We start from the raw sequence: 25843 nt of genomic DNA, 5'->3' as shown, positions 1-25843 counted from the left end.
TTTCTAAAATGATTATTTTGACTACAGTCTAGAAATGAAATAGTTCAAGGGAGAGTGAAGTATGGAAATCAGTTAGGAAGCTATTGTAGTAAGTAGAAAACAGGCCTGAGCTAAAGTCCTGGCAAGAAAGTGGATGAATTTGAGATAAGATATGAGTATATCCTTAAAGTGAAGTCAAAAGAACTCACTGAAGATTGAACAGAGGGAAAAGAAGCCATCAAGAATGACTCCTAGGTTTCTAGCTTGAGATACAGGGTGTTTGATGTTCTGTGTGTTGTGTCATGCTGCAGGGAACATTTAAAAAGGGCATAGACATGGCATGAAAACATACATGTTTATAGAGCCCAGCCATCAATTACCCTTTTGAAAAATAATTACTTCACCTCCAGTATTGCTGAGGAGTCAGTAGATGTGTTTTGTCCTATAAATCAACCTTTACTACTAATAGGACCAAGGGAGGGCATCTGACCCAAGAGCAAACAACTTAAGGTTCTTCCAGTATCCTACTTATCAATTAAGCTAGTCTAGTATTCTCTTTCAGGAGTCAGAACGGAAAGCAAAGACCAGGAAGCTGATTGTGAAGTAGGAAGAAGCAGACATGCAATGCAGCTGAGTAACATTAATGTGTAAGTACTAGAGTGAAAACCCATGAATGTCTGCTATTAGGGTCTCTAGAACTGATTCCAATCTAGAATTACCATCTGTCTCCACTCTCAGAGAAAACTTGTTTAGTTTGGCTGTTGATTGAGATCACTTTTATAATAGTTAATACTTAATGAATCCTTACTATGAAACATTATTTCATTTAACTTTCATAATAACCCAAATGAGGTAGGTACTCATTTCCCTCATTTTTACTTAAAGAAATGTTTTTATTGATTTCAGAGAGAGGGAGTGAGAGAGAGAGTGGGATAGAAACATCAATGATGAGAGAGAATCTTGATTGGCTGCCTCCTGCATGCCCCCTACTGGGAATTAAGTCCACAACCTGGGCATGTGCCCTGACTGGGAATCGAGTTGTGACTTTCTGGTTCATGAGTCGACGATCAACTAGAGCCACATGGGCTAGGCATCCTCAATTTTATAGGTGAGGAAACTGAGGCTTAGAGATGTTAAGTAAATTGTCCATAGTCCCACAACTAGTTAATGATAGTACCAGGGCTCAAACCCATGACTTTTGATCCACTGTCTTAACCACTGTCTCCCTTAATGCTTTGTGCTTCCTTAAAAACAAAAAATCCTTATAAACTAGATGAAATGGTTTCTGTTCCTTTTGACCAAAGGAGTCAGATGAAAAGCCCCTTAAGGCCAAAGCATGGCTGCCCTACTATATCTTACCCTGCCTTCCATGTCAACAGATCCTTCACATATTTGTCATTCTTAAGAAAATTTAATAGAACAAAATAAATTAGTGTATTGTGTGGATTTTGAAATGTGCACATAAAAATAGCATGATATCTATATATATAAAAGCCTAAGTGACCGTTCAAGTGTTTGACCGGTAGCTATGACGTGCACTGACCACCAGGGGGCAGACGCTCAATGCACAGGCATGGAAACATGGAACAGACTGATGAATCTCAGAGGGAAGAGGGGTTGGGTGGGAAGAGATTAACCAAAGATCTTATATGCATATGGGCCCAGTGCACGGATTCATGCACCAGTGGGTCCCTTGGCCTGGCCTGCGGGGACTGGGCCCAAACCAGCCCGGTGCATGGATTTGTGCACTGGTGGGGCTCCTCGGCCTGGCCTGTGGGGATTGGGCTGAAACTGGCTCTCTGACATCCTCCAAGGGGTCCCGGATTGTGAGAGGGCGCAGGCCAAGCCAAGGGACCCCACCGGTGCACGAATCTGTGCACCGGGCCTCTAGTATTATAGTAATATATCCATATCCTTTATTTTACCTCTGACTGTCTTTGAATACTTTAATATAGAATAAATATCCAAATACTACTGTGAAAAAATTTCCTCCTTTACTTGCTGAAAAATTAAAAGAAAGAGCTCTGGTGGTGCCCTCTTATGTAACAAAATTTTACAACCTGCTTGGCTTACATGGCATTTGAAAGGCAAAGAAAACCCTCCAATATCTTTCACTGTCCTTTTTTACAGAGTCTGTTACTCGTAGGCTGTAGAACTGGTCATTCCTTAGATAGCATTATTTTTATTAGTCATTGAGGCAGGCTGGAGCAGTAGTGCAAGAAGGCAAAAGAAGTTTACTGTAAGGCACTGAATAAATGATTATTTACAAGGTTATGACCTTGATTTTAGTCCTAGATTTCACTTAGCAACTTTGAGAAGATATGAGAAGACTAATTTTAAATATAATGGTCAAACTTATTTTTAATAAATTTTCAGTTTTGCGTTCATCATCATGGGCGAGTGATTTTATTTTCTAACATGACGTTTTTCTAGCCATTTGCAAGAGGGCAGATAGTGTTTATTTGAATACCTTTCGTCAAGTTCATTAGCGAAGTCAGTTTCTGTAGAAGGTGAGCAACTCACCTTGTCTGACCTTATCTTTTGCACAGATGTGCATCCACTTTTATCTTTACTATGATGACTAATTTATAGCAGGATAGAATATTTTAGATTCTTCTCTAATGAAGGAAGGTATTTAGAAACAAGGGTGGCAGTGACACTTTTATGTGTTTGGATCATGTTGTGTTACAAAAATATTTAAGTTTAATAAAGATGCTAACCAGCCCTGGCTGGGTGGCTCAGCTGATTAGAGTGTCATCCGATACACCAAAGGTTTTGAGTTAGATTCCGGTCCCAGCACATACCTAGAGGTTGTGGGTTTGATCCCCTGCTGGGGCATGTTTTGGAGGCAACTGATTGATGTTTCTCTCTCTCTCTCAAAATTTATAAAAACACATCCTCAGGTGAGAATTAAAAAAGAAAAAATATGTTTACCAGATTTTTTTCTACAAAGACGTGTTTTAAATATTTTATAATTGCTTTACTATGTCCCTAAAATTGATTTTTCAGAAAAATCATGTACTGCTGCTGGTATGAGTACAAGATCACTGTCTCTTTATATTTTGTTTTAGTGTTAGCCTAATTACTGGAGTGAGAAAGTCTGAAAAACCTTTACCCATAAATTCATATATTTAACAAGTCACAACCTTGAAACCTTGCTCTACCTGAAAGCACCATTAAAAGTGCTTGACTATTATTACTAGAGGAAATTTTTAATAAAAGCTAATTAAGCTACAAAACTCCCAAGTAGTTAACTGATTTTAGGGGCTAAATTTCTGGTACTTCTAATTATCCCTGATGGCTTTAGTTAGTGTTTCACAACCATGACAGATGACAGTGAAACACTGCAGCGAAATTCATCCACCCTGACACTGCTAACCACCGGCTTCTCCCTCGCCGAGTAAAATCAATACTCTGTTTGAGTAAACACGTTTACAGCTTTATTAGGATGTCTTGCTTGTTCTGTAACAGCTACTTGAAGCTGTGGTAACAAATCGACTCAACTCAGTTAAACCTAGAGAGCTGGGTAAGAGGCCCATCGATAAGGTTGTTATAAAAATAAACTGCAGGAGATCAGAAAGCTGGAGCAAACAGTCTGGTAAATGTCAATATTTTCCCTTACAGAGGATGACAAAAACAGTGAGATCATGTGCAAAGCCTTTTTTCCTCTTAAAAATGTTTCTTGTTTCACTGGATAAAACATTTCTACTTTTTGTGCATAATTCTTCTGAATAAATTTTTTGCTTCCTAATTCCCATGTGCATCTGGAACAGGAAGCTGGTGTAAATACTTGCTATGTTTCCTTCGTTTCAGATTCTTTTCCTCCATATTTAGAGGCTTATGTTGGTCTTCACTGCTTTATAAAATGATCTTATTTAAGTTATCTGGAATGCTTGTGGTGGTTCAATCTTACCTGCTTTTATTAATAAAACAAAACATTTTGTCATCTACAATGGGAGGTCATTTCAATGCAGTGTTCACTCTTGCTATAATATCTGTGAGACCTGATGTTGTATCTTCCAAATTCGCCTTCCATACTTAAGCATTTTACAAGAGCAAACAGTGTTAGCTTCAGACAGGCTGCACAACCTCCTGACTAGTGGTAGTACATAAAAATACCTGCTACCTATTAGGAGCAAACCTCCATGGTGTCTATAGCTCTACCAAATAAGAACTCATATACCCTCTTTTAGATGTTCACAGGTTGCTCAAAGAACTAACATCTGGCAGGAAATTCCCACTTCAATTTGGCTAGCTTAGACTACCCAGATGTGACAAAGTAATGGTCTCCCCCACTCCTGCTAAAAAGTTCTCAGATGTAAACTTGTTTTTCACTTTCTATGTAGTCTAGTTAGTAAAACTTTGTTTTGTTTCATATTGACTACCAACAAGTCATGAATTTCAAGTAACAACTCAAAACCCATATGTTAAACAACACAGATTTTTCTCGAAAAAGGAAATCAACGAACATTAAACTCTGAGATAACTTAAAAAGCTACTGTGCCTGCCAGGGTAAGGTCTGACCTAGCAGGCATTTGCATAATGGAAACCAAAGCCTAAGTGGTGTCAGATGGTGCAGTGACTGACATGGACAGGAAGTCAATTCAGAGCAAAGGTTCCTCTGCAATAATAGCTCAGCCCAACACAGCTCCCACACAAAATGAGCAACTGAGCCACACGGTATAATGTATAGCAAGTGCTCAGTGCGATGAGTATGAGGATAACTTATTTCCTCTTTCTGGGGTTGAAAATGGAAACCTGTCAAATTCTATTAACTTGGCATTGCATTTGATTTAAAAAAAAAAAAAATCAAAGAATCTTTTACTAGTAAATGCCCCTAATTCAGGAAAGGGCTCTTGAAGAATATCACTAAGCATGGTTTTACTCATAGAGTTAAGGTGCCCTTCCACCCCAACTCCTTTCAAAATACTGCTTTAAAGATCGTTCCTCCTCATGGAACAAAAATGTACAAGATCAGGTTAGCATTCTAATTTTAAACCCAATGTGTGATCTCTTGATATGGTTCCCAAAATAAAATTTTAGCATATGCTTCTGTTTATTGTTAAAGCAAACATCTTGGATACCCACATGGCAAGAAAAACTACATCAAAGGCTTCTATCCATTTGGGATATTGACTCTTGACCTATTTAATTCCAAGAGGCCTATATAAAAGACTGCTTAACTGACAACCTTCATTTGGGTTATGAACATGTGTAATTACTGGCTCATGGATTAATGAGCCGGGAGTTCTGGCCTCTACTATGGAATATTTGCCATTGACTCTTTCTTTGGGCCTCGCTTTCTTCATCCATCAAATGGGGGCTTTTTAACAGAGCGTGGTTTCATACCTAACATTAACCCATTCCAGGAGTTGCTTCATGAACCACCAAATAAAATGTAGATAAGGCCAAATGGGGATTTGTTTAATCTCATTTCATGCTGATTCAGATAAGACCTCATTTGAACATAGTTTCATTACTGAAGACATGAAAAACTGAAAATATGATCTTTAAAAATACTTTCAGCACTAACATTTTAAGCAATATGTTAAAGACCCATCAATACAAAGTCATAGCTGCTGGATAAAGGAGATGATAGTAAGCTTATTTATGTGAGCTTATTTATGTCCTAATTCATTAGCAAGATAACAAATTTTGTTAATATTTACCTTAATTCAAAAACCTGTATTTTATCAACTGACAACTCCTGACAGCAGGGTGGTTCTAAAATTTGGAGAGCATTTGATGACAGAAACTGATTTTAATTTGTCATCTATTTCATGGGCTGGAAATAAAATATACACATCTTAACTCTATAAAATGTCAATGATAGCTGGATAATTAAAGACAAAATAAATTAAGAGCCTGTGTTTATGCCTCAGATTTTGGGGATTCAGATATCTGAAGTGAGAATAGCTATGAATTTAGTAATTGTGTTGCTAATTTTCATTTGTCTTATTTAGACCTCTGTTGATAGTAAACAGCCTTACAACATCAGAAGTTACATCTCATACAAATATTTATATAGTTTTGAGAATTGTTTCTAAAGACTATTTATCATGGCTAAGACTCTGCTAGGTCCCAAGATTGGCCAGGCTATGCATCAGCATTACCAACATGTGATTTTATTTTTTGATTACATGAATTACAAAGCCAATAAAGATATACTATAACAAATTTAAACATCACTTAGACAAGATTAAAGTTGAATACATTTAGCTTTATGAAAACTTACTATATTGCTACCTACGTTCATTTTGCTATTAATGATTGATTAAATTTGTTATGTCAGAGATTGGTACCAGTCTACAGACTAGTGTTTAAAAAACCACTTTGGGGGAGGATCCAAGATGGCGGCGTAGGTAAACACCTAAACTGCTGCCTCGCACAACAATTTCAAAACTACAACTAAAAGACAAAACGTCTATCACCCAGAACCATGGGACAGCTGGCTGAGTGGAAGTTCTACAACTAGAAGGAAAGAGAAAAGAGCATTGAGACGTGCACAAGCGCTGAAAAGCTGAGGTACGGAGGCACGCTAATCGGGCTGGCGGTGGGCGACTGGGAGTGCTGCTTTTTTTCAACCTGAAGGGAGACAAGCTCCCGATTACTCCAAACTCCATTTTCTGGGGAGACGCGGGGGACTCAAACTCCTATGGGGAGAAGCTGGACTGTCTGCCATCGGGTCGGAAAGTGAGGGTGGCTTGCTTGCAGGGCTGCGCGCAGGAATAATTGTTTACTGCGCTGGGGCACGGGACGCAGGGACATGGTCGGAGACGCAGAGCTGGCTTATTGGCAGCCATCGCTGTTTGCCACGCCCTAGCCTAGTGACGCCCTGAGACCCCACCCCACACAACCTACAAACCCACCCAAGCTCCAAGCAGCGGCTTTAGCATATGAATGGCCTGCCCTATTGCAGCTTAACCTAGCAAACTTGCAGCCCGGGTCAGACAGCTCCAAAACCTCCAAACCCCAAGCAAAGAGGAGAAAACTGTAGTTCTCGCTATAGCTCCTGCTGGGTGGCCTCAGACAGTAGCTGACCTGCACCCCATTTGAGATCCAGAAGCCAGTGTACCTAGTGGTCAGTGTGAGACACCAGATTTCAACTCCTCACATCCATAAGTGACACATTCAAGAGGCAGACTCGGTGAGCACCAAAGCCTCACTGAAACAAGTCCTGCACCATAAGCTTGTCTCCAGTGCAGCAGTTCTTCCATTATAGACACAGCAGGTCCTCACAGCCAATTGGCCTGGAGGTCAATTCCTCCCAGTGTACCAACAGCAATCAAGGCTTAACTACACCAAGACTTTGCACTCAGCTCACAAAGGGGGGTACCAAGAGCGTCTACCTCAGGTGATTGTGGAGGCTGAGCTACTGGCCCCTATAGGTCACCTACCACACAAAGCCACTCCATCAACACAGGGAAGCAGCAAAATGCCGAGACAAACATGTCACGAATGAAAAAAATTGGGGAAAGCAAACTACTGGACAACATAGAGTTCAGAACCACATTTATAAGGTTACTCAAGAATCTTCTAAAAACCGCCGAGAAACTTGATGAGATCTCCGAGGAGCTTAGTGAGACCTTCAAGGACCTTAATGAGAATGCCAAAAAAACGGAAAAGGACCAGTCAGAAATTAAGCATACACTGTATAAAATAAAGAATATACAGAGGAGAAACCAAGATGGCGGCATAGGTAAACACCTAAACTGCTGCCTGGCACAACAATTTCAAAACTACAACTAAAAGACAGAACGGACACCATCCAGAACCACAGGACAACTGGCTGAGTGAAAATTCTACAACTAGAAGGAAAGAGAAAAGCTCACAGAGAATTGGAGGTACGGCAAAGGGTCTCTGTGCACGCAGAGAGGAAGGGCGGCTGAGAGCCTGGCTGACTTTCTCTGGCGGAAGGGGGAAGGAAGCCCCCGAATGCACTGAACCCCAGTTCTGACTGCAGTGAATCCCAGTTCCAGGCGAGCCCCTGGGGACCCACGCTCTTGTGGGGGGAGTCTGGACTCTCGGGCGGAGACTCGGGAGCCGGGGAAGGCGGAGGACTGAAAGTGCGCGCGCGCCAGTGCGCACAAAGGCTGCGGAGGTTGCCACAGGCTTTCCCTAGTGGAAGGGAGTCAGAGGCTCCTGACTGCACTGAGCCCCAGTTCTGACTGCACTGAACCCCAGTTCCAGGCGAGCCCCTGGGGACCCACGCTCTTGTGGGGGGAGTCTGGACTCTCGGGCAGAGACTCGGGAGCCGGGAAGGCAGAGGTCTGAAGGCACACACGTGCGCGCAAGGGCAAGGCTGACGGGAAGCCAAGACTGAGGCTCCACCCCATCCAAGCTGAGCACAGAGGCTATTGCAATTTGGCAAGTCTAATCCTATAAGGCTGTCTCCAGCACCGAACTTCTCCCAGTATAGACACAGCTGATCCTTACAGCCAACTGGCCTGGAGGTCAATTCTTCCCAGTGATACCAACAACAATCAAGACTTAATTACAACAAGGCTGTACACACAGTCCACAAAGGGGTGCACCAAGAGTGTCCACCTCAGGTTAACTGGGGAGGCCAACCCACTGGGCCATATTGGAAACCTAGCACACAAATCTACCTTACCAACTCAGGGAAGCAGTGAAAATGCGGCGTCAGAGAATCAGATCACAAACGAAAGAAATGGAGGAAAACAAACGACTGGATATAGAATTCAAAACCACAGTTATAAGGCTTTTTAAGAATATCCTAGAAAAGGCCGATAAATATAACGAGACCCTCGAAGATATGAAAAAGGACCAACTAGAAATTAAACATACACTGACTGAAATAAAAAATATTATACAGAGACCCAAAAACAGACAAGAGGAACACAAAAATTAAGTCAAAGAATTGAATTACAAAGAATCAAAAAACACTCAACCGAAAAAGCAAAAAGCAAAAAAAAAAATCCAAAAAGTTGAAGATAATGTAAGAAGCCTCTGGGACAACTTCAAGCGTACCAACATCAGAATTATGGGGGTGCCAGAAGAAGAGAGAGAGCAAGATACTGAAAACCTATTTGAAGAAATAATGACAGAAAACTTCCCACACCTGGTGAAAGAAATAGACTTACAAGTCCAGGAAGCGCACAGAACCCCAAACAAAAGGAATCCAAAGAGGACCACACCAAGACACATCATAATTAAAATGCCAAGAGCAAAAGACAAAGAGAGAATATTAAAAGCAGCAAGAGAAAACAGTTAGTTACCTACAAGGGAGCACCCATACGACTGTCAGCTGATTTCTCAACAGAAACTATGCAGGCCAGATGGGAGTGGCAAGAAATATTCAAAGTGATGAATAGCAAGAACCTACAACCAAGATTACTCTACCCAGCAAAGCTGTCATTCAGAGTTGAAGGTCAGATAAAGAGCTTCACAGATAAGAAAAAGCTAAAGGAGTTCATCACCACCAAACCAGTATTATATGAAATGCTGAAAGGTATTCTTAAAGAAGAGGAAGAAGAAAAAAGTAAAGATAAAAATTATGAACAACAAATACATATCTATCAACAAGTGAACCTAAAAATCAAGTGAATTAAAAACCTGAGGGACAGAATAATCTGGTGAATATAATAGAATTAGGGGCATAGAAAGGGAGTGGACTGATAATTCTCAGGGGGAAAGGGGTATGGGGGGTTCATGAAGAGACTGGAAAAAAATCATACACCTATGGATGAGGACAGTGGTGGGGAGGTAAGGGCAGAAGGTGGGGTGGGAAATGGGTTGAGGGGAGATATGGGGAGAAAAAGGAGAAATAATTGTAATAATCTGAATAAAGATTTATTTAAAAAAAAAAGAAAAGAAAAAATAGATTAAAGAAAGATATGTCTACTAAAATCCTTATCTACAAAATTCATATGTATACATATGTCTGTATAAATAATCTTAGTGGTAATGGCTAAGGATGGGATTATGGGTGACTATGCACTTTTGTTTGTTTATTAGTTTGTTTCTGGTTATCTAGCTTTTACATAATAGGTGTAATACTTTATTTTTTAGTATATTTTTATTGCTTCAGAGAGGAAGGGAGAGCGAGAGAGAGATAGAAACATCAATGATCAGAGAGAATCATTGACTGGCTGCCTCCTGGATACCTTCTACTGGGGATCGAGCCTGCAACTCAGGCATGTACCTTTCACCAGAAATTGAACCTGGGACCCTTCAGTCTGCAGTCCGACGTTCTATCCACTGAGCCAAATCAGCTAGGGCGAAAATGTAATACTTTATATAAAATTTTCATACTGGGACAAGTCTAAGATCCTATAAATTTATGATGCATAATCACCAACCATCCCATTCTTCACTCCTAACACCTGCTGGTCTTCCATCCTAGCACCTGAGGCTGGCCTTAGCGCATGTCACCCAGTGGAAGGAACCCTGGACAAAGGCTGAGCCAGTGCAAGAAGCTTCCAACTATGTACATTTGCTTCAGCACCCCTAAAGAATCACAAAACCAGGATCTCTTGCTCGGAATAGAAAGCAGTCTATTTTCATTCATATGCAATTCTAATTTTTATTGGTTCTTTTCCCTATCTCCTCCCCCTCTACCCAAACTCTCCATCAGCTCCCATGACATCATCATGATATTCAAAATAATAGTCTTTTCCCACAGGTCATCAGCTTCTAAAATAAATATATTTCCATCAACGGAAGCAGCAGAGTCACCGAAAAAAAAAAAAAAAAAAGAATATACAGAAACTCAACTGTAGATCAACGTACCCCAAGAATCAAACCAAAGATCTGAAATATGAGGAAACAAAAAACACCCAGCCAGAAAAACAAAAAGAAAAAAGAATCCCAAAATATGAAGATAGTGTAAGGAGCCTCTGGGACAACTTTAAGCGTACCAACATCCAAATTTTTGGGGTGCCAGAAGAGAGAGAGCAAAATATTGAAAACCTTTTAGAAGAAATAATGACAGAAAACTTTCCCTACCTGGTGAAAGAAATAGACTTACAAGTTCAGGAAGCGCACAGAACCCCATACAAGAGGAATCCAAAGAGGACCACACCAAGACACATCATAATTAAAATGCCAAGGGCAAAAGACAAAGAGAGAATCTTGAAAGCAGCAAGAGAAAGACGGTTAGTTACCTACAAGGGAGTACCCATACGACTGTCAGCTGATTTCTCAACAGAAAGTATGCAGGCCAGAAGGGAGTGGCAAGAAATATTCAAAAGTGATCAACAGCAAGAACCTACAATCAAGATTACTCTACCCAGCAAAGCTATCATTCAGAGTTGAAGGTCAGATAAAGAGCTTCACAGACAAGAAAAAGCTAAAGGAGTTCATCACCACCAAACCAGTATTATATGAAATGCTTAGGCACGGTTCTTGAAATGTGGTTCTTGTCCAATGTCAGCTTATCTAAGTCTCTGAATGTGTTACACTAGAGTAGCACGTCATCAAGTGTCCTATGATTGTGCAAGGTGTGAACCTCTATTTCCTTCCCCCCTGCATGAAGTTGAGCTACTGTCTGTGGTAAATTTCATATTCTTAATGGCCAATCCAATTCTATACTTCATTTGATGGTTTTAAGGAAAAGCAGTGCTTAAAAAAAACACACCAAGATGTCCTACTAGAGGTAAAAGATGAAAGGTTATTGTTGCTCTGGGTGGGGTAGGAGTGTGCAGATCTAATCTCAGTTATCAGCAAGTAAGTTCTCTGAATACAGTGGGTCATATCAAGGTTTTGGTTTTTTAAGCAAAGAAGTATGAGAAATGATATATTTAATACTCAGCAAGTAATTTTCTAGTCTTCTGAGTCTAACAGCAAAGGCAGAAAAAAAATCATAAGAATTCTGCACCACTTCTTTGCATAGCGCAATGAAGCAGCAATTACAAAGAATAGAAAAGTAAGCTAAAGGTGTCTGGGAACAAACAAACAAAGTGAGAATAGGAAATATGAAGATAATTTAAAGAATTTCTATGGCTGTCAGAAGTATAGGCAAGTGCTACATGAAAAGGAAATAGCATCCCTATTCTGGAAACTTAAATCTTTTTCTTTTTTAACCAAAATTCTTTTCTGAACATTAATTAGAAAGTGAAATTAGTGCTCCCTTTTAGTAGATGGGAAATCGAATAATTATTTACATTGTGATTGCTAAGTGGCTTTATTGTAGGTAATATCTTTAGGGTAGTATACTTTCTCTGCTAAAGTTATGAGAAATTTAAAAATAAAAAGTATTAGAGGCAGCACAGTTACCTTACCATCCTTCAAAATACTAAACTGTTCTAAGCTATGTAGGGCTCTTAACTACATTTAATGAAGCTTTAAAAAACCCCACATATTTCTACTGATTACAGAGAGGAAGGGAGAGGAGAGAGAGAGAGAAACATCATTGATGAGAGAGAATCATTGATTGGCTGCCTCCTGCATGCCTGGTACTGGGGATCGAGCCTGCAATCTGGCCATGTGCCCTGACGGGGAATCAAACCGTGACCTCCTGGTTCATAGGTTGATGCTCAACCACTGAGCAATACTAGCGGGGCTAATGAAGCTTTTTTAATCCTAAGAATGTTGGTCCTTAGGTAAGGTCTCTAGTCATTTGTCTGAGAGTTATATCTATGTGCCTGCCAAACGCATACTCATTTGTAGTCTAAAGATGATTTGTAAGTCTACCAGTGGTCGGCAAACTCATTAGTCAGCAGAGCCAAATATCAATAGTACAACGATTGAAATTTCTTTTGAGAGCCAAATTTTTTAAATTTAAACTTCTTCTAACGTCACTTTTTCAAAATAGACTTGCCCAGGCCGTGGAATTTTGTGGAAGAGCCACACTCAAGGGGCCAAAGAGCCGCATGTGGCTTGCGAGCTGCAGTTTGCCGACCATGGGCGACCATATTCCTACAACTGCCATAAAATATTCGACTAAATCATATTAGATTAACATAAGCTCATATTGACAGCCTACTGGAAATATATTGTTAGGTCTCCTTTCATGGAACTTATTATGATTTTTCCCCTCAGTTTCCTTTACTGGGAAGACACAGGAAGCGATTTCATCAGGAACAATGACAGTGCCTATCATAAAATGTTCTCAATGTTTCCATTTGTTACTATGTAGTGACAAAGAGGGTTCCAAATGAAAGGGCAGACCCGCTGTGACTAAGCGCCGCAGGACAACGGGAAGAAGTTTCCTCCTGACCTGGGAAATTAGGAAATCATACTTATATGATTATAGAATTGTCTCCATTTCCAAGGGTACCATCATAGCACTTGGGCTGTTGAGGGAGAATGTGAAAAGGGTAGTTCCATGAGGGCTGGCTAGTGACAAATATAGGGCAAATGTGACAAAGTGCTTAAGAACCCCAAATAGATAGAACAAGCAGGTATGCTTGTAGAGGCTGAGGGATTTGTCACTGTCACTAAACCCTTGAGATGGAACTATGAATTTAACTTATTACATTTGAGGTATTCATTTTTAAATTATACATGAAAACATATGATGTAGCCATATATATTTTATTCTTTTATTTTTTAAATTTCTTTATTAAGGTATTACATATGTGTCCTTATTCCCCCACTACCCATTCATGCCCCCACCCCCCTGTTGTCTGTCCATTGATTAGGCTTATATGCATACATATAAGTCCTTTGGTTGATCTCTCCCCCTTACCCCCACCCTCCCCTACCTTCCCTGAGGTTTGATGTTCTGATTGATGTTTCTCTGTCTTTGGATCTATTTTTGTTCATCAGTTTATGTTGTTCATTATATTCCACAAATGAGTGAGATCATGTGATATTTATCTTTCTCTGCCAGGCTTATTTCATTTAGCATAATGCTCTCCATCTCCATCCATGTTGTTGCAAATGGTAAGAACTCCTTTTTTACCGCAGCGTAGTATTCCATTGTGTAGATGTACCACAGTTTTTTAATCCACTCATCTGCTGATGGGCATTTAGGCTGTTTCCAAATCTTAGCTATGGTGAATTGTGCTGCTATGAACATAGGGGTGCATATATTCTTTCTGATTCATGTTTCTAGTTTCTTGGGATATATTCCTAGAAGTGGGATCACTGGGTCAAATGGGAGTTCCATTTTTAGTTTTTTGAGGAAACTCCATACTGTTCTCCACAGTGGCTGCACCAGTCTGCATTCCCACCAGCAGTGCACGAGGGTTCCTTTTTCTCCGCATCCTCGCCAGCACTTGTCATTTGTTGATAATAGCCATTCTGACAGGTGTGAGATGGTACCGCATTGTTGTTTTGATTTGCATCTCTCTGATGATTAGTGACTTTGAGCAGGTTTTCATATGTCTCTTGGCCTTCCTTCTGTCTTCTTTCGAAAAGAGTCTATTTAGATCAGTTGCCCATTTTTTGATTGGGTTGTTTATCTTCTTTTTGTTAAGCTGCATGAGTTCCCTGTAAATGTTGGAGATTAAACCCTTATCGTTGATATCATTGGCAAATATGTTCTCCCATGCAGTGGGCTTTCTTGTTGTTTTATTGATGGTCTCCTTTGCTGTGCAAAAGCTTTTTATTTTGATGTAATCCCATTTGTTTATTTTCCCTTTAGTTTCCATTGCCCTAGGAGCAGTATCAGTGAAGAAATTGCTTCGGCATATGCCAGAGATTTCTCTGCCTGTGGATTCCTCTAGTATTTTTATGGTTTCCCGTCTTATGTTTAAGTCCTTGATCCATTTTGAGTTTATTTTTGTGTATGGTGTAAGTTGGTGGTCTAGTTTCATTTTTTTTGCATGTATTTGTCCAATTTTCCCAACACCATTTATTAAAGAGACTGTCTTGTTTCCATTGTATGTTCATGCCTCCTTTGTCAAATATTAATTGTGCATAGTGATTTGGGTGGATTTCTGGGTTCTCTATTCTATTCCATTGATCTATATGTCTGTTCTTGTGCCAGTACCAGGCAGTTTTGACAACAGTGGCTTTGTAATACAGCTTGAAATCTGGTATTGAGATCCCACCTACTTTGTTCTTCTTTCTCAGGATTGCTGTGGCTATTTGGGGTCTTTTTTTTTTTTTATTCCAGATGAATTTTTGGAGAGTTCTTTCTAGGTCTGTGAAATATGCCGTTGGTATTTTAATGGGGAGTGCACTGAATTTATAGATTGCTTTGGGTAGTATGAACATTTTAATGATGTTGATTCTCCCAATCCATGAACATGGCATGTTCTTCCATCTGTTTACGTCTTCCTCTATCTCTTTTTTTCAGTGTCCTGTTGTTTACCGCGTATAGGTCTTTTACCTCCTTAGTTAAGTTTATTCCTAGGTATCTTAATTTTTTTAGTGCGATGGTAAATGGGATTGCTTTTTAGTCTCTCATTCTGTAAGTTCACTATTGGTGTATAGAAATGGCATAGATTTCTTGGCGTTAATTTTGTATCCTGCAACATTGCCGAATTCATTTATTAAGTCTCTTAGTTTTTTGATGGAGTCTTTTGGGTTTTTTATATACAATATCATGTCATCTGCAAATAAGGACAGCTTTACTTCTTCTTTTCCAATTTGGATGCCTTTTATTTCTTCTTCTTGTCTAATCACAATGGCTAATACTTCCAGTACGATGTTGAACAGGAGTTAGTGGGCATCCCTGTCTTGTTCCTGTTCTTAGGGGAAATGGTTTTAGTTTTTGCCCATTGAGTATGATGTTAGCTGTGAGTTTATTAAATATAGCTTTTATTATGTTGAGGTATGATCCTTCTATTCCCACCTTGTTGAGAGTTTTTATCAAGAAAGGGTGTTGGATTTTGTCAAATGCTTTTTCTGCATCAATTGATATGACTATGTGATTTTTATCTTTCAATTTGTTTATGTGATGTATCACATTTATTGATTTGCGGATATTGTACCATCCTTGCATTCCTGGGATAAACCCTACTTGGTCATGGTGTATGATCTTTCTGATGTACTGCTGGATCCGATTTGCTAGAATTTTGTTGAGGATTTTGGCATCTACATTCATGAGGGATATTGGCCTGTATTCTCCTTCATTGTGTTGTCTTTATCTGGTTTTGGTATTAGGGTGATGCTGGCTTCATAGAAGGAGCTTGGAAGTGTTCCTTCCTCTTGAATTTTTTGGAATAGTCTGAGGAGGATAGGTTTTAGTTCTTCCTTGAATGTTTGGTAAAACTCCCCTGTGAAGCCGTCTGGTCCCAGGCTTTTGTTTGCTAGAAGCTTTTTGATGACTGCTTCAATTTCTTCCATAGTTATCGGCCTATTGAGATGTTTAGATTCTTCCTGATTGACTTTTGAAAGGTTATATTTTTCTAGGAATATGTCCATTTCCTCCAGGTTGTCCAGTTTGTTGGAATAGAGTTGTTCATAGTATTTTTTAACAATCCTTTGTATTTCGGTGGGGTCTATTGTTATTTCACCTCTTTCATTTCTGATTTTATTTGGGTCCTCTCTTTGCTTCTTAGTGAGCCTGGCTAGAGGTTCATCAATCTTGTTTATCCTTTCAAAGAACCAGCTCTTGGTTTTGTTGCTCTTTCGTATTGTTTTTTTGGTCTCAATATCGTTTATCTCCGCTCTGATCTTTATTATTTCCTTCCTTCTGCTTACACTGGGCTTTTCTTGTTGCTCTTGTTCTAACTCTTTGAGTAGTAGGGTTAAATAATTTATTACCATTGTTTCTTGTTTTTTGCAGTAGGCTTGTAGAGCTATGAACTTCCCTCTCAAGACTGCTTTCGCTGTGTCCCATAGATTTTGGATTGTTGTGTTTTCATTGTCATTTGTTGCCATGATGTTTTTTAATTCTTCCTTGATCTCTCTGGTAACCCAGTCATTGTTTAATAGCATGCTCTTTAGTCTCCATGTGTTTGATTTTTTTGGATTCTTTTTATTGTAGTTGATTTCAAGTTTTATGCCACTGTGATCTGAGAAGATGCCTGATACGATTTCTATCTCCTTGAATTTGAAGAGACTTTGCCTATGACCCAACATATGGTCTATCTTTGAAAATGACCCATGTGCACTTGAGAAGAATGTATATTCTGTGGCTTTGGGGTGAAATGTTCTGAAGATGTCAATTAATTCCATCTGGTGTAGTGATCATTTAGGATTGATGTTTCTTTGCTGATTTTTTGTTTAGAGGATTTGTCCAATGGTGATAGTGGGGTATTAAAGTCTCCAACTATGATTGTATTGCTGTCAATCTCTCCTTTGCTATCCTCCAGGAGTTTTTTTATGTATTTGGGTGCTCCTGTATTGGGTGTGTATATGTTTACCAGAGTTATTTCTTCTTGTTGGATTGCTCCCTTTAGTAATATGAAGTGGCCTTCCTTATCTCTTGTTATGTCCTTCAGTTTGAGATCTAATTTGTCAGATAAAAGTATTGCTACCCCAGCTTTTTTTCATTTCCATTCGCCTGAAAAACCTTTTTCCATACCTTTACCCTCAGTCTGCGTTTTTTTCTGAGGTGGGTTTCTTGTAGAGAGCAGATATGTGGGTCTTGTTTTCTTATCCAATCCGTTACCCTATGTCTTTTGATTGGGGCATTTAATCCATTTACATTTAAAGTTATTATTGATAGGTACTTATTTGTCACCATTTTTATTCTTTACCCCTGTGTTCCTTCTTCACTTCCTATTTCTTTCTTTCTTTTTTTTTTTTTTTACAGCAGACCCTTTAGCATTTCTTGCATTGCTGGTTTGGTGGTAATAAATTCCCTTAAGTCCTTTTTTGTCTGTGAAGCTCCTGATCTCACCTTCAGTTTTGATTGATAGCCTTGCTGGGTACAGTATTCTTGGATTCAGACCCTTCCTTTGCATGACTTTGTATATTTCATTCCATTCCCTTCTGGCCTGATGAGTTTCTGTTGAAAAATCAGTCGCTAGTCTGATGGGGGTTCCTTTGTAGGTAACTTTCTGTCTCTCTCTGGCCACTTTTAAGATTATTACTTTGTCACTGGTGTTTGCCAATTTAATTATAATGTGCCTTGGCATCAGTCTTTTGGGGTTCATTTTTTTTTAAATATATTTTTTTATTGATTTTTTACAGAGAGGAAGGAAGAGTGATAGATAGTCAGAAACATCGATGAGAGAGAAACATCGATCAGCTGCCTCTTGCACACCTCCTACTGGGGATGTGCCCGCAACCAAGTTACATGCCCTTGACTGGAATCGAACCTGGGACCTTTCAGTCTGCAGGCTGACGCTCTATCCACTGAGCCAAACCGGTTTTGGCTTGGGGTTCATTTTGCTTGGGACTCTGTGAGCTTCTTGGATTTGTGTGGGATTTTTCTTCCCTATATCAGGGAAGTTTTCTGTCATTATTTCTTCAAACAGGCTTTCTATTCCTTGCTCAGTTTCCTCTCCTTCTGGAACCCCTATTATGCCAATGTTGTTTTGTTTCGTGTTGTCCCAAAGTTCCCTTAGGCTCTCCTCCTGCTTTTTAATTTTTTTTCCTAGAAGCTGCTCTACTTGTGTATTTTTTCCTACCTTGTCTTCTAGCTCACTGATATGGTCCTCTGCTTCTTCCAGTCTACTCTTGATGCTTTCTATTGAGTTCTTTACAGCAGCAATGTCATTTTTCATTTCTTCTTGGTTCTTCTTCATTTCCTCTTGGTTCTTACTCACATTGTTGAATTTGTCTTCCATTCTTTTCAGCCACCTTATGACCATATCTCTGAATTCTTTCTCTGACAGGTTGCTTGCCTCCATTTTGTTTACTTCCTTTTCTGGTGATGCCTGCTTTTCTTTCATATGCGGGCTGTTTCTTTGTCTCCCCATGGTCTTTCTTCTCCGGGTGTCTGGTTATGTAGTTCTCTCTCTCCTGTGTTAATTTAAATTCACAAAATACAACACAACCAGGTACAACACACAGGCACTGAACAGAAATGTATTCACGATATTAATAACCCCAAATAAAGGTGACCATCAGAGAAAGGCAAATTAGGGGATAGGAGAGAAAGAAGAAGAGAAAAAAAAAGAAAGAAAGGAGTGCCAAAATGAAATTGGAAAAAGGAAAAAAAAAGTAAGAGAGAAAAGAAAGAGAATAAGAAAGAAAAGGGGAACAAACTATATATATAGGGAGAAAACTCCAATAGAACATCCACTAATCCCAGCAAATGCCAGCAACAAGTACCTGGAAATGAATACAAACTACAAACAACAACTAATATCAAGCGAGGTGAGGGAAAACAGAAGCAAAAAACAAACAAAAACAAAGCAAACAAACAAAACAAAAAAAAGAATAAGCAAACCAATCTCACAAACAAGCATAAAAAATCGATATAATCAACATTCAAGCAAACAACAACAAAAGGACAGAGAGAAAAACAATTTTTTGGATAGTGAAGACAGAGAAGAGAGAGGTGTGTATGAACTCAGAGCAGGGGATTGGAAATTAGATATATAAGTAGGGTGAAATTTTGACAGGGGGTAAAAAGAAAGAATAGGGAAAATCTAAAGCAGTTGAAGGGTAAGAGAAACAGGACAACAAAAGGGGGAAAGTTAGGAAGAGAGTGATGGCATAAAGGTAGAGTTGAGATAGAGTAGAATGATGCTAAAGGAAAGATGAAAATAGAATGTAGAACACTAATCTCAAAGTCAAATAAAGAGAAAATAAAATGACACTTTTTTAAAAAAAAGGTAAAATAGTAGTAGTAATAATACTGATTGAAAATAAAAATGTAATAATTATCAAAAGGTAAAATCAAGTGGGGAAAAAAGAAAAAAAAATAGTTTCTTAAGAAAAAAATGAAAAAAAATAAAATAAAAATAAAATGTGCAGTAGTGAAGGTCGTTCACTTCCTCTATTGTTCTGTTTGGCACGCCTGTTTCCCAGTCAGGACAGTATTGCAGTTCCCTGCATTCCACTGCTCCTCAGTGTTGTAAGCCAGTCCTGATTTTTAAGCAGGCAGTGTGTCTTGCTCTCTTGTATTCCTTTATTTGTGATTACACAAGAGTCAATTTGTGATTCAACCCCTGGGTGGCAGTGTTTCTGGATTGACCTCTGGGTCTATAGGTCCTCTCTAGCCTGTGCTTAGATCCTGCTTTCCCTGTGGCATTCAACACCGGTTTGTGGGAGTGGGCTGCCCCAGAGCTGGTTCTCCAACGGTCACTCCCTGCTCCGATCCCCAGGTTCCAGAAAAACAACTTTCCCCTGCAGTCTCCTAGGGTGTCCCCAACTGGGTGATCCCATGCACTGGGCTCAGCAATCAGAAGCAGGGATTTAAAGAGGAGAAAGCGCAAGTGTGCAAACTCCGGGGCTGTGTGCAAGTCTGCGCAGTCCTTCCTCCTCCCTGCCCCCACAAACCCGGTGTCCAAGGAGCTGGCATTTAAATTTAAATTTAAATTTTTAAATTTAAAAAAATTTAAAAATTTTTAGGCTGTCCTTCTGAGTCAGATCAAAATAGGTTGCTTTTTAGAGATCCCCTCTGTTAGCAGCTCTGAGGACCCCCTTCCACATTCACGGATCGTGCCTGCCTAACAGCCATGGATTTTTCTAGGTGCAGACTTCTCCTGGTTCTCCAGCTCCCGCAGTGCGTGCGTTTCTCTGTCCTGCCAGGACCAGAGACCTCACCTTATCCCAGGCGAAGTCTGACCTTTCCGTGGTGAAGTGTAGAGCTCCTCTGAATCCGTGTGTTTGCACCAATTGGGGACCGGTGCTCTGGGGTTCGCAGCTGTTCAGTGGGTGCCGCAGTTGTAGATTTTCAGGCTTCCGATAACATCCACTTTCCCCTTCAAGATGGCGCGGTTTCCGCGTCCGAGCCGGTGGCTCCAAGAGGGAACCCAGCAGCAGTGGGGGCTGCCCGGCCAGGGGACCCCCGCCCAGCAGTCCCTCACCTTCTCCTGGAGTATAGCTGTCCCTTAACTCACCAACAGACACTCCCCGTGCAACCCTCAGCTGTTCTTTCTATCTGCTCCGGGACAAGGCTCGGGACACGTCTGTCTATTCCGCCACCATTTTTTTTCTCCTCCAGCCATATATATTTTATGTGGCTAATAGGAACACATGGTACTTTGGAACTGAGATATGTAATTAGCACAAGGTAGGTGAGGGGATGCTTTATCCAAGAACTTAAATTTGGGACTGATATATGGTTATGCAAAGTCACAAAAGAAAGAACACTCTTAAGCCAGCAAAAATTGAAAGCAATAGGAGGCATATATTAACTATTTAAAGATAGAATGTGTCACTCAGAAAGGAAATCTATCTATATATATAAAAGGCTAATATGCAGTGTCCCCTCGGGAGTTCAACCAGGAGTTCGATAGCTCGCTATGATGTGTGCTGACCACCAGGGGGCAGCACGGAACATGGCAGGCGATCGGCAGCAGCGGGGCACTGAGGAAGTGAGGGAAGGCTGAGGCAGGGAACCTGATCAGCCCTGATTGCTGGCCAGGCCTAGGGACCCTACCTGTGCATGAATTTCATGCACCAGACCTCTAGTATATTAATAATCAGGCAACAAAACAAAAAAGAACTACACAGTAAATGTAAAAGTTGTAATTGCCTCTCCATTCATCTACAAGGTAGAGGAGTATGCTTCCACAGCTGGATTATTTCAAATCCTAGCAGAAAGGAGTTCCTTGGTGTAGAGATGGGAGTAGGGGTTTTTAGCCAATGGATTTTTCTGTATTTTAAACTAACAATAACTCCTTTATTGTAAGATGGATGCATTGGCCAGGTGCTACTAAACAGATGATTCATATAACTTCCTGTATTCAGATTCTATGCTGACCAAGGAAGTTTATGATCTGGCTTTCTGGATCTCGGTAGTGCAATCAATTCTATTGCTTAGCAAAAGCTCCTGGTTCAAACTCACCAGGGACTACAGTCCTTCGATTCCCCACCCTTTCTCCTCTCCTTTTTTTTTTCAACAATCTTACCCTACAGTCCTGAGAATCCTGTCAGAAAACAAAAGCTCCTGTTCAATAAATGAAGTCATCTATTCAGATGAGAGGAAGTTTATCTGGGACAAAACCAGCTTTTGTTAGTAGGGCTGGTCTGTGGTTCTCAGTCCTAATGAGATTTCCCTAAAAGTTCAGAGAAGCAGTACAGTGCAGTGAGTAAGAGCACTGCCTCTGGAGCCAGAATGCCTGGTTTGAATCCTGGTTCTGCTACTTTCAAGCTATGAGACTTTAGGCAAGTTACCTAAACCCTATATGTCTCAGTTTTCTCATCAATAAAATGAGTTTCCAGGAGCTTTTATGAACATTATATGAGTTAATATAGGTAAAGTGCTTAAGTTATCAATTGGCTCATAGATGCTATATAAATTTATCTATTGCTATTACTATACAGTTTGACTTACATAAAATGTGCTGAACATGTTGACGTAAGTATTCCATTCCTAAAATGACAGCATATTCATCTCATTGCATGATTCAGTCTTCCAAGATCTCATTATCATGGGAACTGATCAGAGTTAAAGTGAGAAAGATGGCTCCCTAATTGAGGTACCTGCAGTAGAGTCCTGCCTAGTTCCAGCCTGCCGCCTTCTTTGTCTATACTGATTTCAACCATGTGCAGTGAAGTCCAGTGTTTGGATCCAGAGTATGATGAAAGTGAATAGAGTGAGGAAGCTGTCATGTCTTTAAAAAGGAGTTAGCAAACTATAGACTGAAGGCCAAATCCAGCCTTTGGCCTGTTTTTGTACAGCTAAGGAAGGTTTTTACATTTTAGTGTAAAAATAAAAAATAAAACAGAAAATAAGTAATCAAGCAAACAGAACAAGAAAACTATGCAATGGAGCCTGTACATGGCTTGCAAAGCCTAAAATTTTCCCTATGTGGTCCTTTACAAAAAGTTCCACACTCCTCTTTATTTACCTCACTGTACCGGGACAGTAAATATATAATGAAGCTAGGCAAGTAGAATAAGATAAAAAAGAGGCTGAAAATCCTGTAACAAAGAACCCAAGTGCTTTGCTGAGGTAGTCCACGCATCACCTTAAGCACAATACAAATGGGGAGCTAGCTCTTCCTACATCCGTATCCTAAGAATGACTTCTCTCTCCTTCAAAAAGCCTCTGTTCTTCTCTAATCCTGGAAGCACTACAGGTAACCAGGGGTCTGGAAGGGAATCTGGTGTTGCAGAGCCAGGTAGCCCAGGGCCCCAGAGCCCTAGGGTCAGAGGCAGCAGCTAATTAGGTTACCATCATATGTCCTTCTAAATATAAAAATATAGAACACTTAAAGTTTTAAATATTTTACTTAAAAAGGCTACATGGAGACAAGTTTAAAAGTTTCTGTACTAAGATTCCTGTTTTAAGCAATTTCTAACCAGGAAATCAATAGTGTTTCCTTAATGTGTTACAGAAGTTGGCCCAATTCTGGATGAGCTATTTTTAGCCTACATGGAGTTAGAGCTCTGAAGCAGTATGGAATAGAAAAATATAGCTGCAAAATACTCTAATCAATGATGAAGCCTTTCAGAGCAAAGAAAAGAGCATGGGGCATGCTACCAGTCTAATGGTTAACAGCTCATTTAAGACTAAGCATGAATAGTTTCAAAGAAGAAAATATGAAAAATTTATGGTGCAACAAAAGACCATTAATATATATATATATATATATATATATATATATATATATATCATACATATATATATGTATGTATTTTGAACATTGCTAAGTTAAAACTACCACACAATCTTAAATGTTTACCATCATTCAAATTATTTTCCAAGAAAAGAAGGACAATGGTCAGCTCCATTTGCCTTTTTTTTTTCCTTGTCATGCTTGATGGTATGAGAAGTAAACAGAGATCAGGAGGGACTCTGGTGGGTTATCATTCTAGAATCTACAGCCTTACACACACCATAACCTAGCTCAGTGGTTGGCAAACTCATTAGTCAACAGAGCCGCAGTTTGCCGACCACTGACCTAGCTTAACTACACTTAACTTGAAGGAGTTTAGATGTATCAAAAGAACCTTTGAACCAGATTTTAGATCAATCTAAGTATAATGAAGCCAAGAATCTCCTAATTATCTTGTTCTTATTTTTGAGTACTCATTTCAAAAAATAATATGGTCCTTATAAATGGTCCCAGTTCTTGCTAAGCCTGAACAAAAATTTAACTCTTCCTAATAAGATAAACATCCAACTATTGTGTTAGAAACACATGTTAACCAAATAATATAATCCTTAGTTATTAGCAGCATACTGTTTAATATTTATCACAATTTGTTTTAAAGAACAACAATGTGTTAACATTTAAGCCCAAAGGACTATGAATACACTACATACTGTACTTGATGCAGCTTGTTTGTGCAATATTCTGACAGACACAATTAATCTTGTGAAAATGACTAGGGGATAGCACAATAGTAAATTATCTTAAAGTCAAAAATACATATTTTCCCTGTAGTAAAATACCTTCTTAATACTTACAATGATAGTAGCATATGGAAAGAACATTAGGAGTTAATTATTTAAAAGAAGAAATTAAAAGCTATTAAATTCATAAATCTTGGCTATCTGGTAGAGACAAGGGTTAAGGAAATGTTTAACTTATAAATATAAAATAAATGAGTCGGTACCTCCAACAAATGCATCTCCGGCTCCATTGGTATCAATAATTTCTTCCTGGTCCTGATCCAAGACAGCAAAAGCAGTGACTTCACTTTCTGCAATTAGAGCCAGAGAAAGGCAGACTAACTTCTCTTTGTAATACTCCATATACAAACTCACCCATTAGAGCTGAAGCTCCTTCATCATTCATCTTTCAAAGAGACCTGAGTTCCAGGCTGAATGTGAGCGCTCGGGAACCAAGGTACAAAGGCATCTGTAAGCAAGGCTTTTTGGGTAATTTTTAGCATACAGATGGATTTTTGTTAAGAGTTATACCTAGGTGGTTCATTTTTTGGGGAACGACTGTACATGGTAACAGTATCTTTATGGACAGTGCAAATACCTGAACAGAAACAATAAGCTAAAGGAAGTATTTATAAGGACTAGATCATGGATCTCTAATAAAGCTTCAGGCTTGACTGCATTCTGGGAAGTGAAATCCTGGATACAGTAAAGGGCTACAAATTTTAAAAATAGAAATAATGATTTCTCTTGTGTGTTTCTCTACAGAAAATCACAATGGCACAATAAAAATATAACTATTATTCTATTTTAATACTTCATGCCAAGGTCAAGGATTACTGATTTTTTTTTTTGGCTTATTACAATAACCTAACCTGGTTATGCTTTAGTAAGGAGTCACTATTTCCTTTAAACTATATGTCAACTAGCAAAAGGGAAAGCTGCCACTGAATGTATGGGCAGAACAACTCAATGGGTTCCCACTCTCTCTCTTTTTTTAATCCTCACCCAAGGATATGTTTATTGGTTTTAGAGAGAGCGGGAGAGAGAAACATTGATATGAGAGAAATATCAATCGGTTGCCTCCTGTATGTGCTCTGACTGGGGATCAGACTTGCACCATGGGTATGTACCCTGACCAAAGTCAAACCCACAACTGTTTTGGTGTATAGGACGATGATCCAACCAACTGAGCCACCAGGACAAAATGGGCTCTTGTCTCACAGCAGTCTGGACCAGGGCTTGTTTTGACTACAGAGGAACCTAATATAGTACTTTAAACTTGGCACATGATAATGGAATGAAGTTATTTGTGATGAAATCTGGCCCAGAGGACATCTGCAAAAGATTGTATAGTGCTCTTTATTGGGGGCTGGAACTTATGAAATCACAAATTTGCATCCCTTATGGGGACAATGTGGTCAAAGACTTGTAAACTTCAGACTCACCTAAGATCAAGAGAGAAGGGAAAAGGAGATCTTGAGAACCTTAAGGTCTTAATAAAGAACTTACAATCTCAAACAAACAAACAAACAAACAAGCAAACACCATGTTCTGTCTGCCTTCTGGTACCTGCAGCTAAAAAATACTTTCAACAACAGGAAA

General features: G+C 39.5%; 1 protein-coding gene across 3 annotated transcripts in view; it reads right to left on the bottom strand.

Moving 5' to 3' along the window:
- The window catches only part of ADK (adenosine kinase), a 539444-nt gene that overhangs the window by 29145 nt on the left and 484456 nt on the right, over positions 1 to 25843 (bottom strand). For all 3 annotated transcript variants that reach the window (XM_080687589.1, XM_080687591.1, XM_080687590.1), the window contains one exon: positions 24466 to 24552. In XM_080687589.1, coding sequence (XP_080543715.1) covers positions 24466 to 24552 — 87 coding nt within the window. The remainder of the gene's footprint in view (positions 1 to 24465; positions 24553 to 25843) is intronic.

Source organism: Plecotus auritus (genome assembly GCF_963455305.1).
Source record: "Plecotus auritus genome assembly, chromosome: 9".
In the NCBI taxonomy this organism is placed as follows: domain Eukaryota; kingdom Metazoa; phylum Chordata; class Mammalia; order Chiroptera; family Vespertilionidae; genus Plecotus; species Plecotus auritus.
Note: the sequence above shows the minus strand (reverse complement) of the source record. Positions and strands in the feature narration are given on the sequence as shown.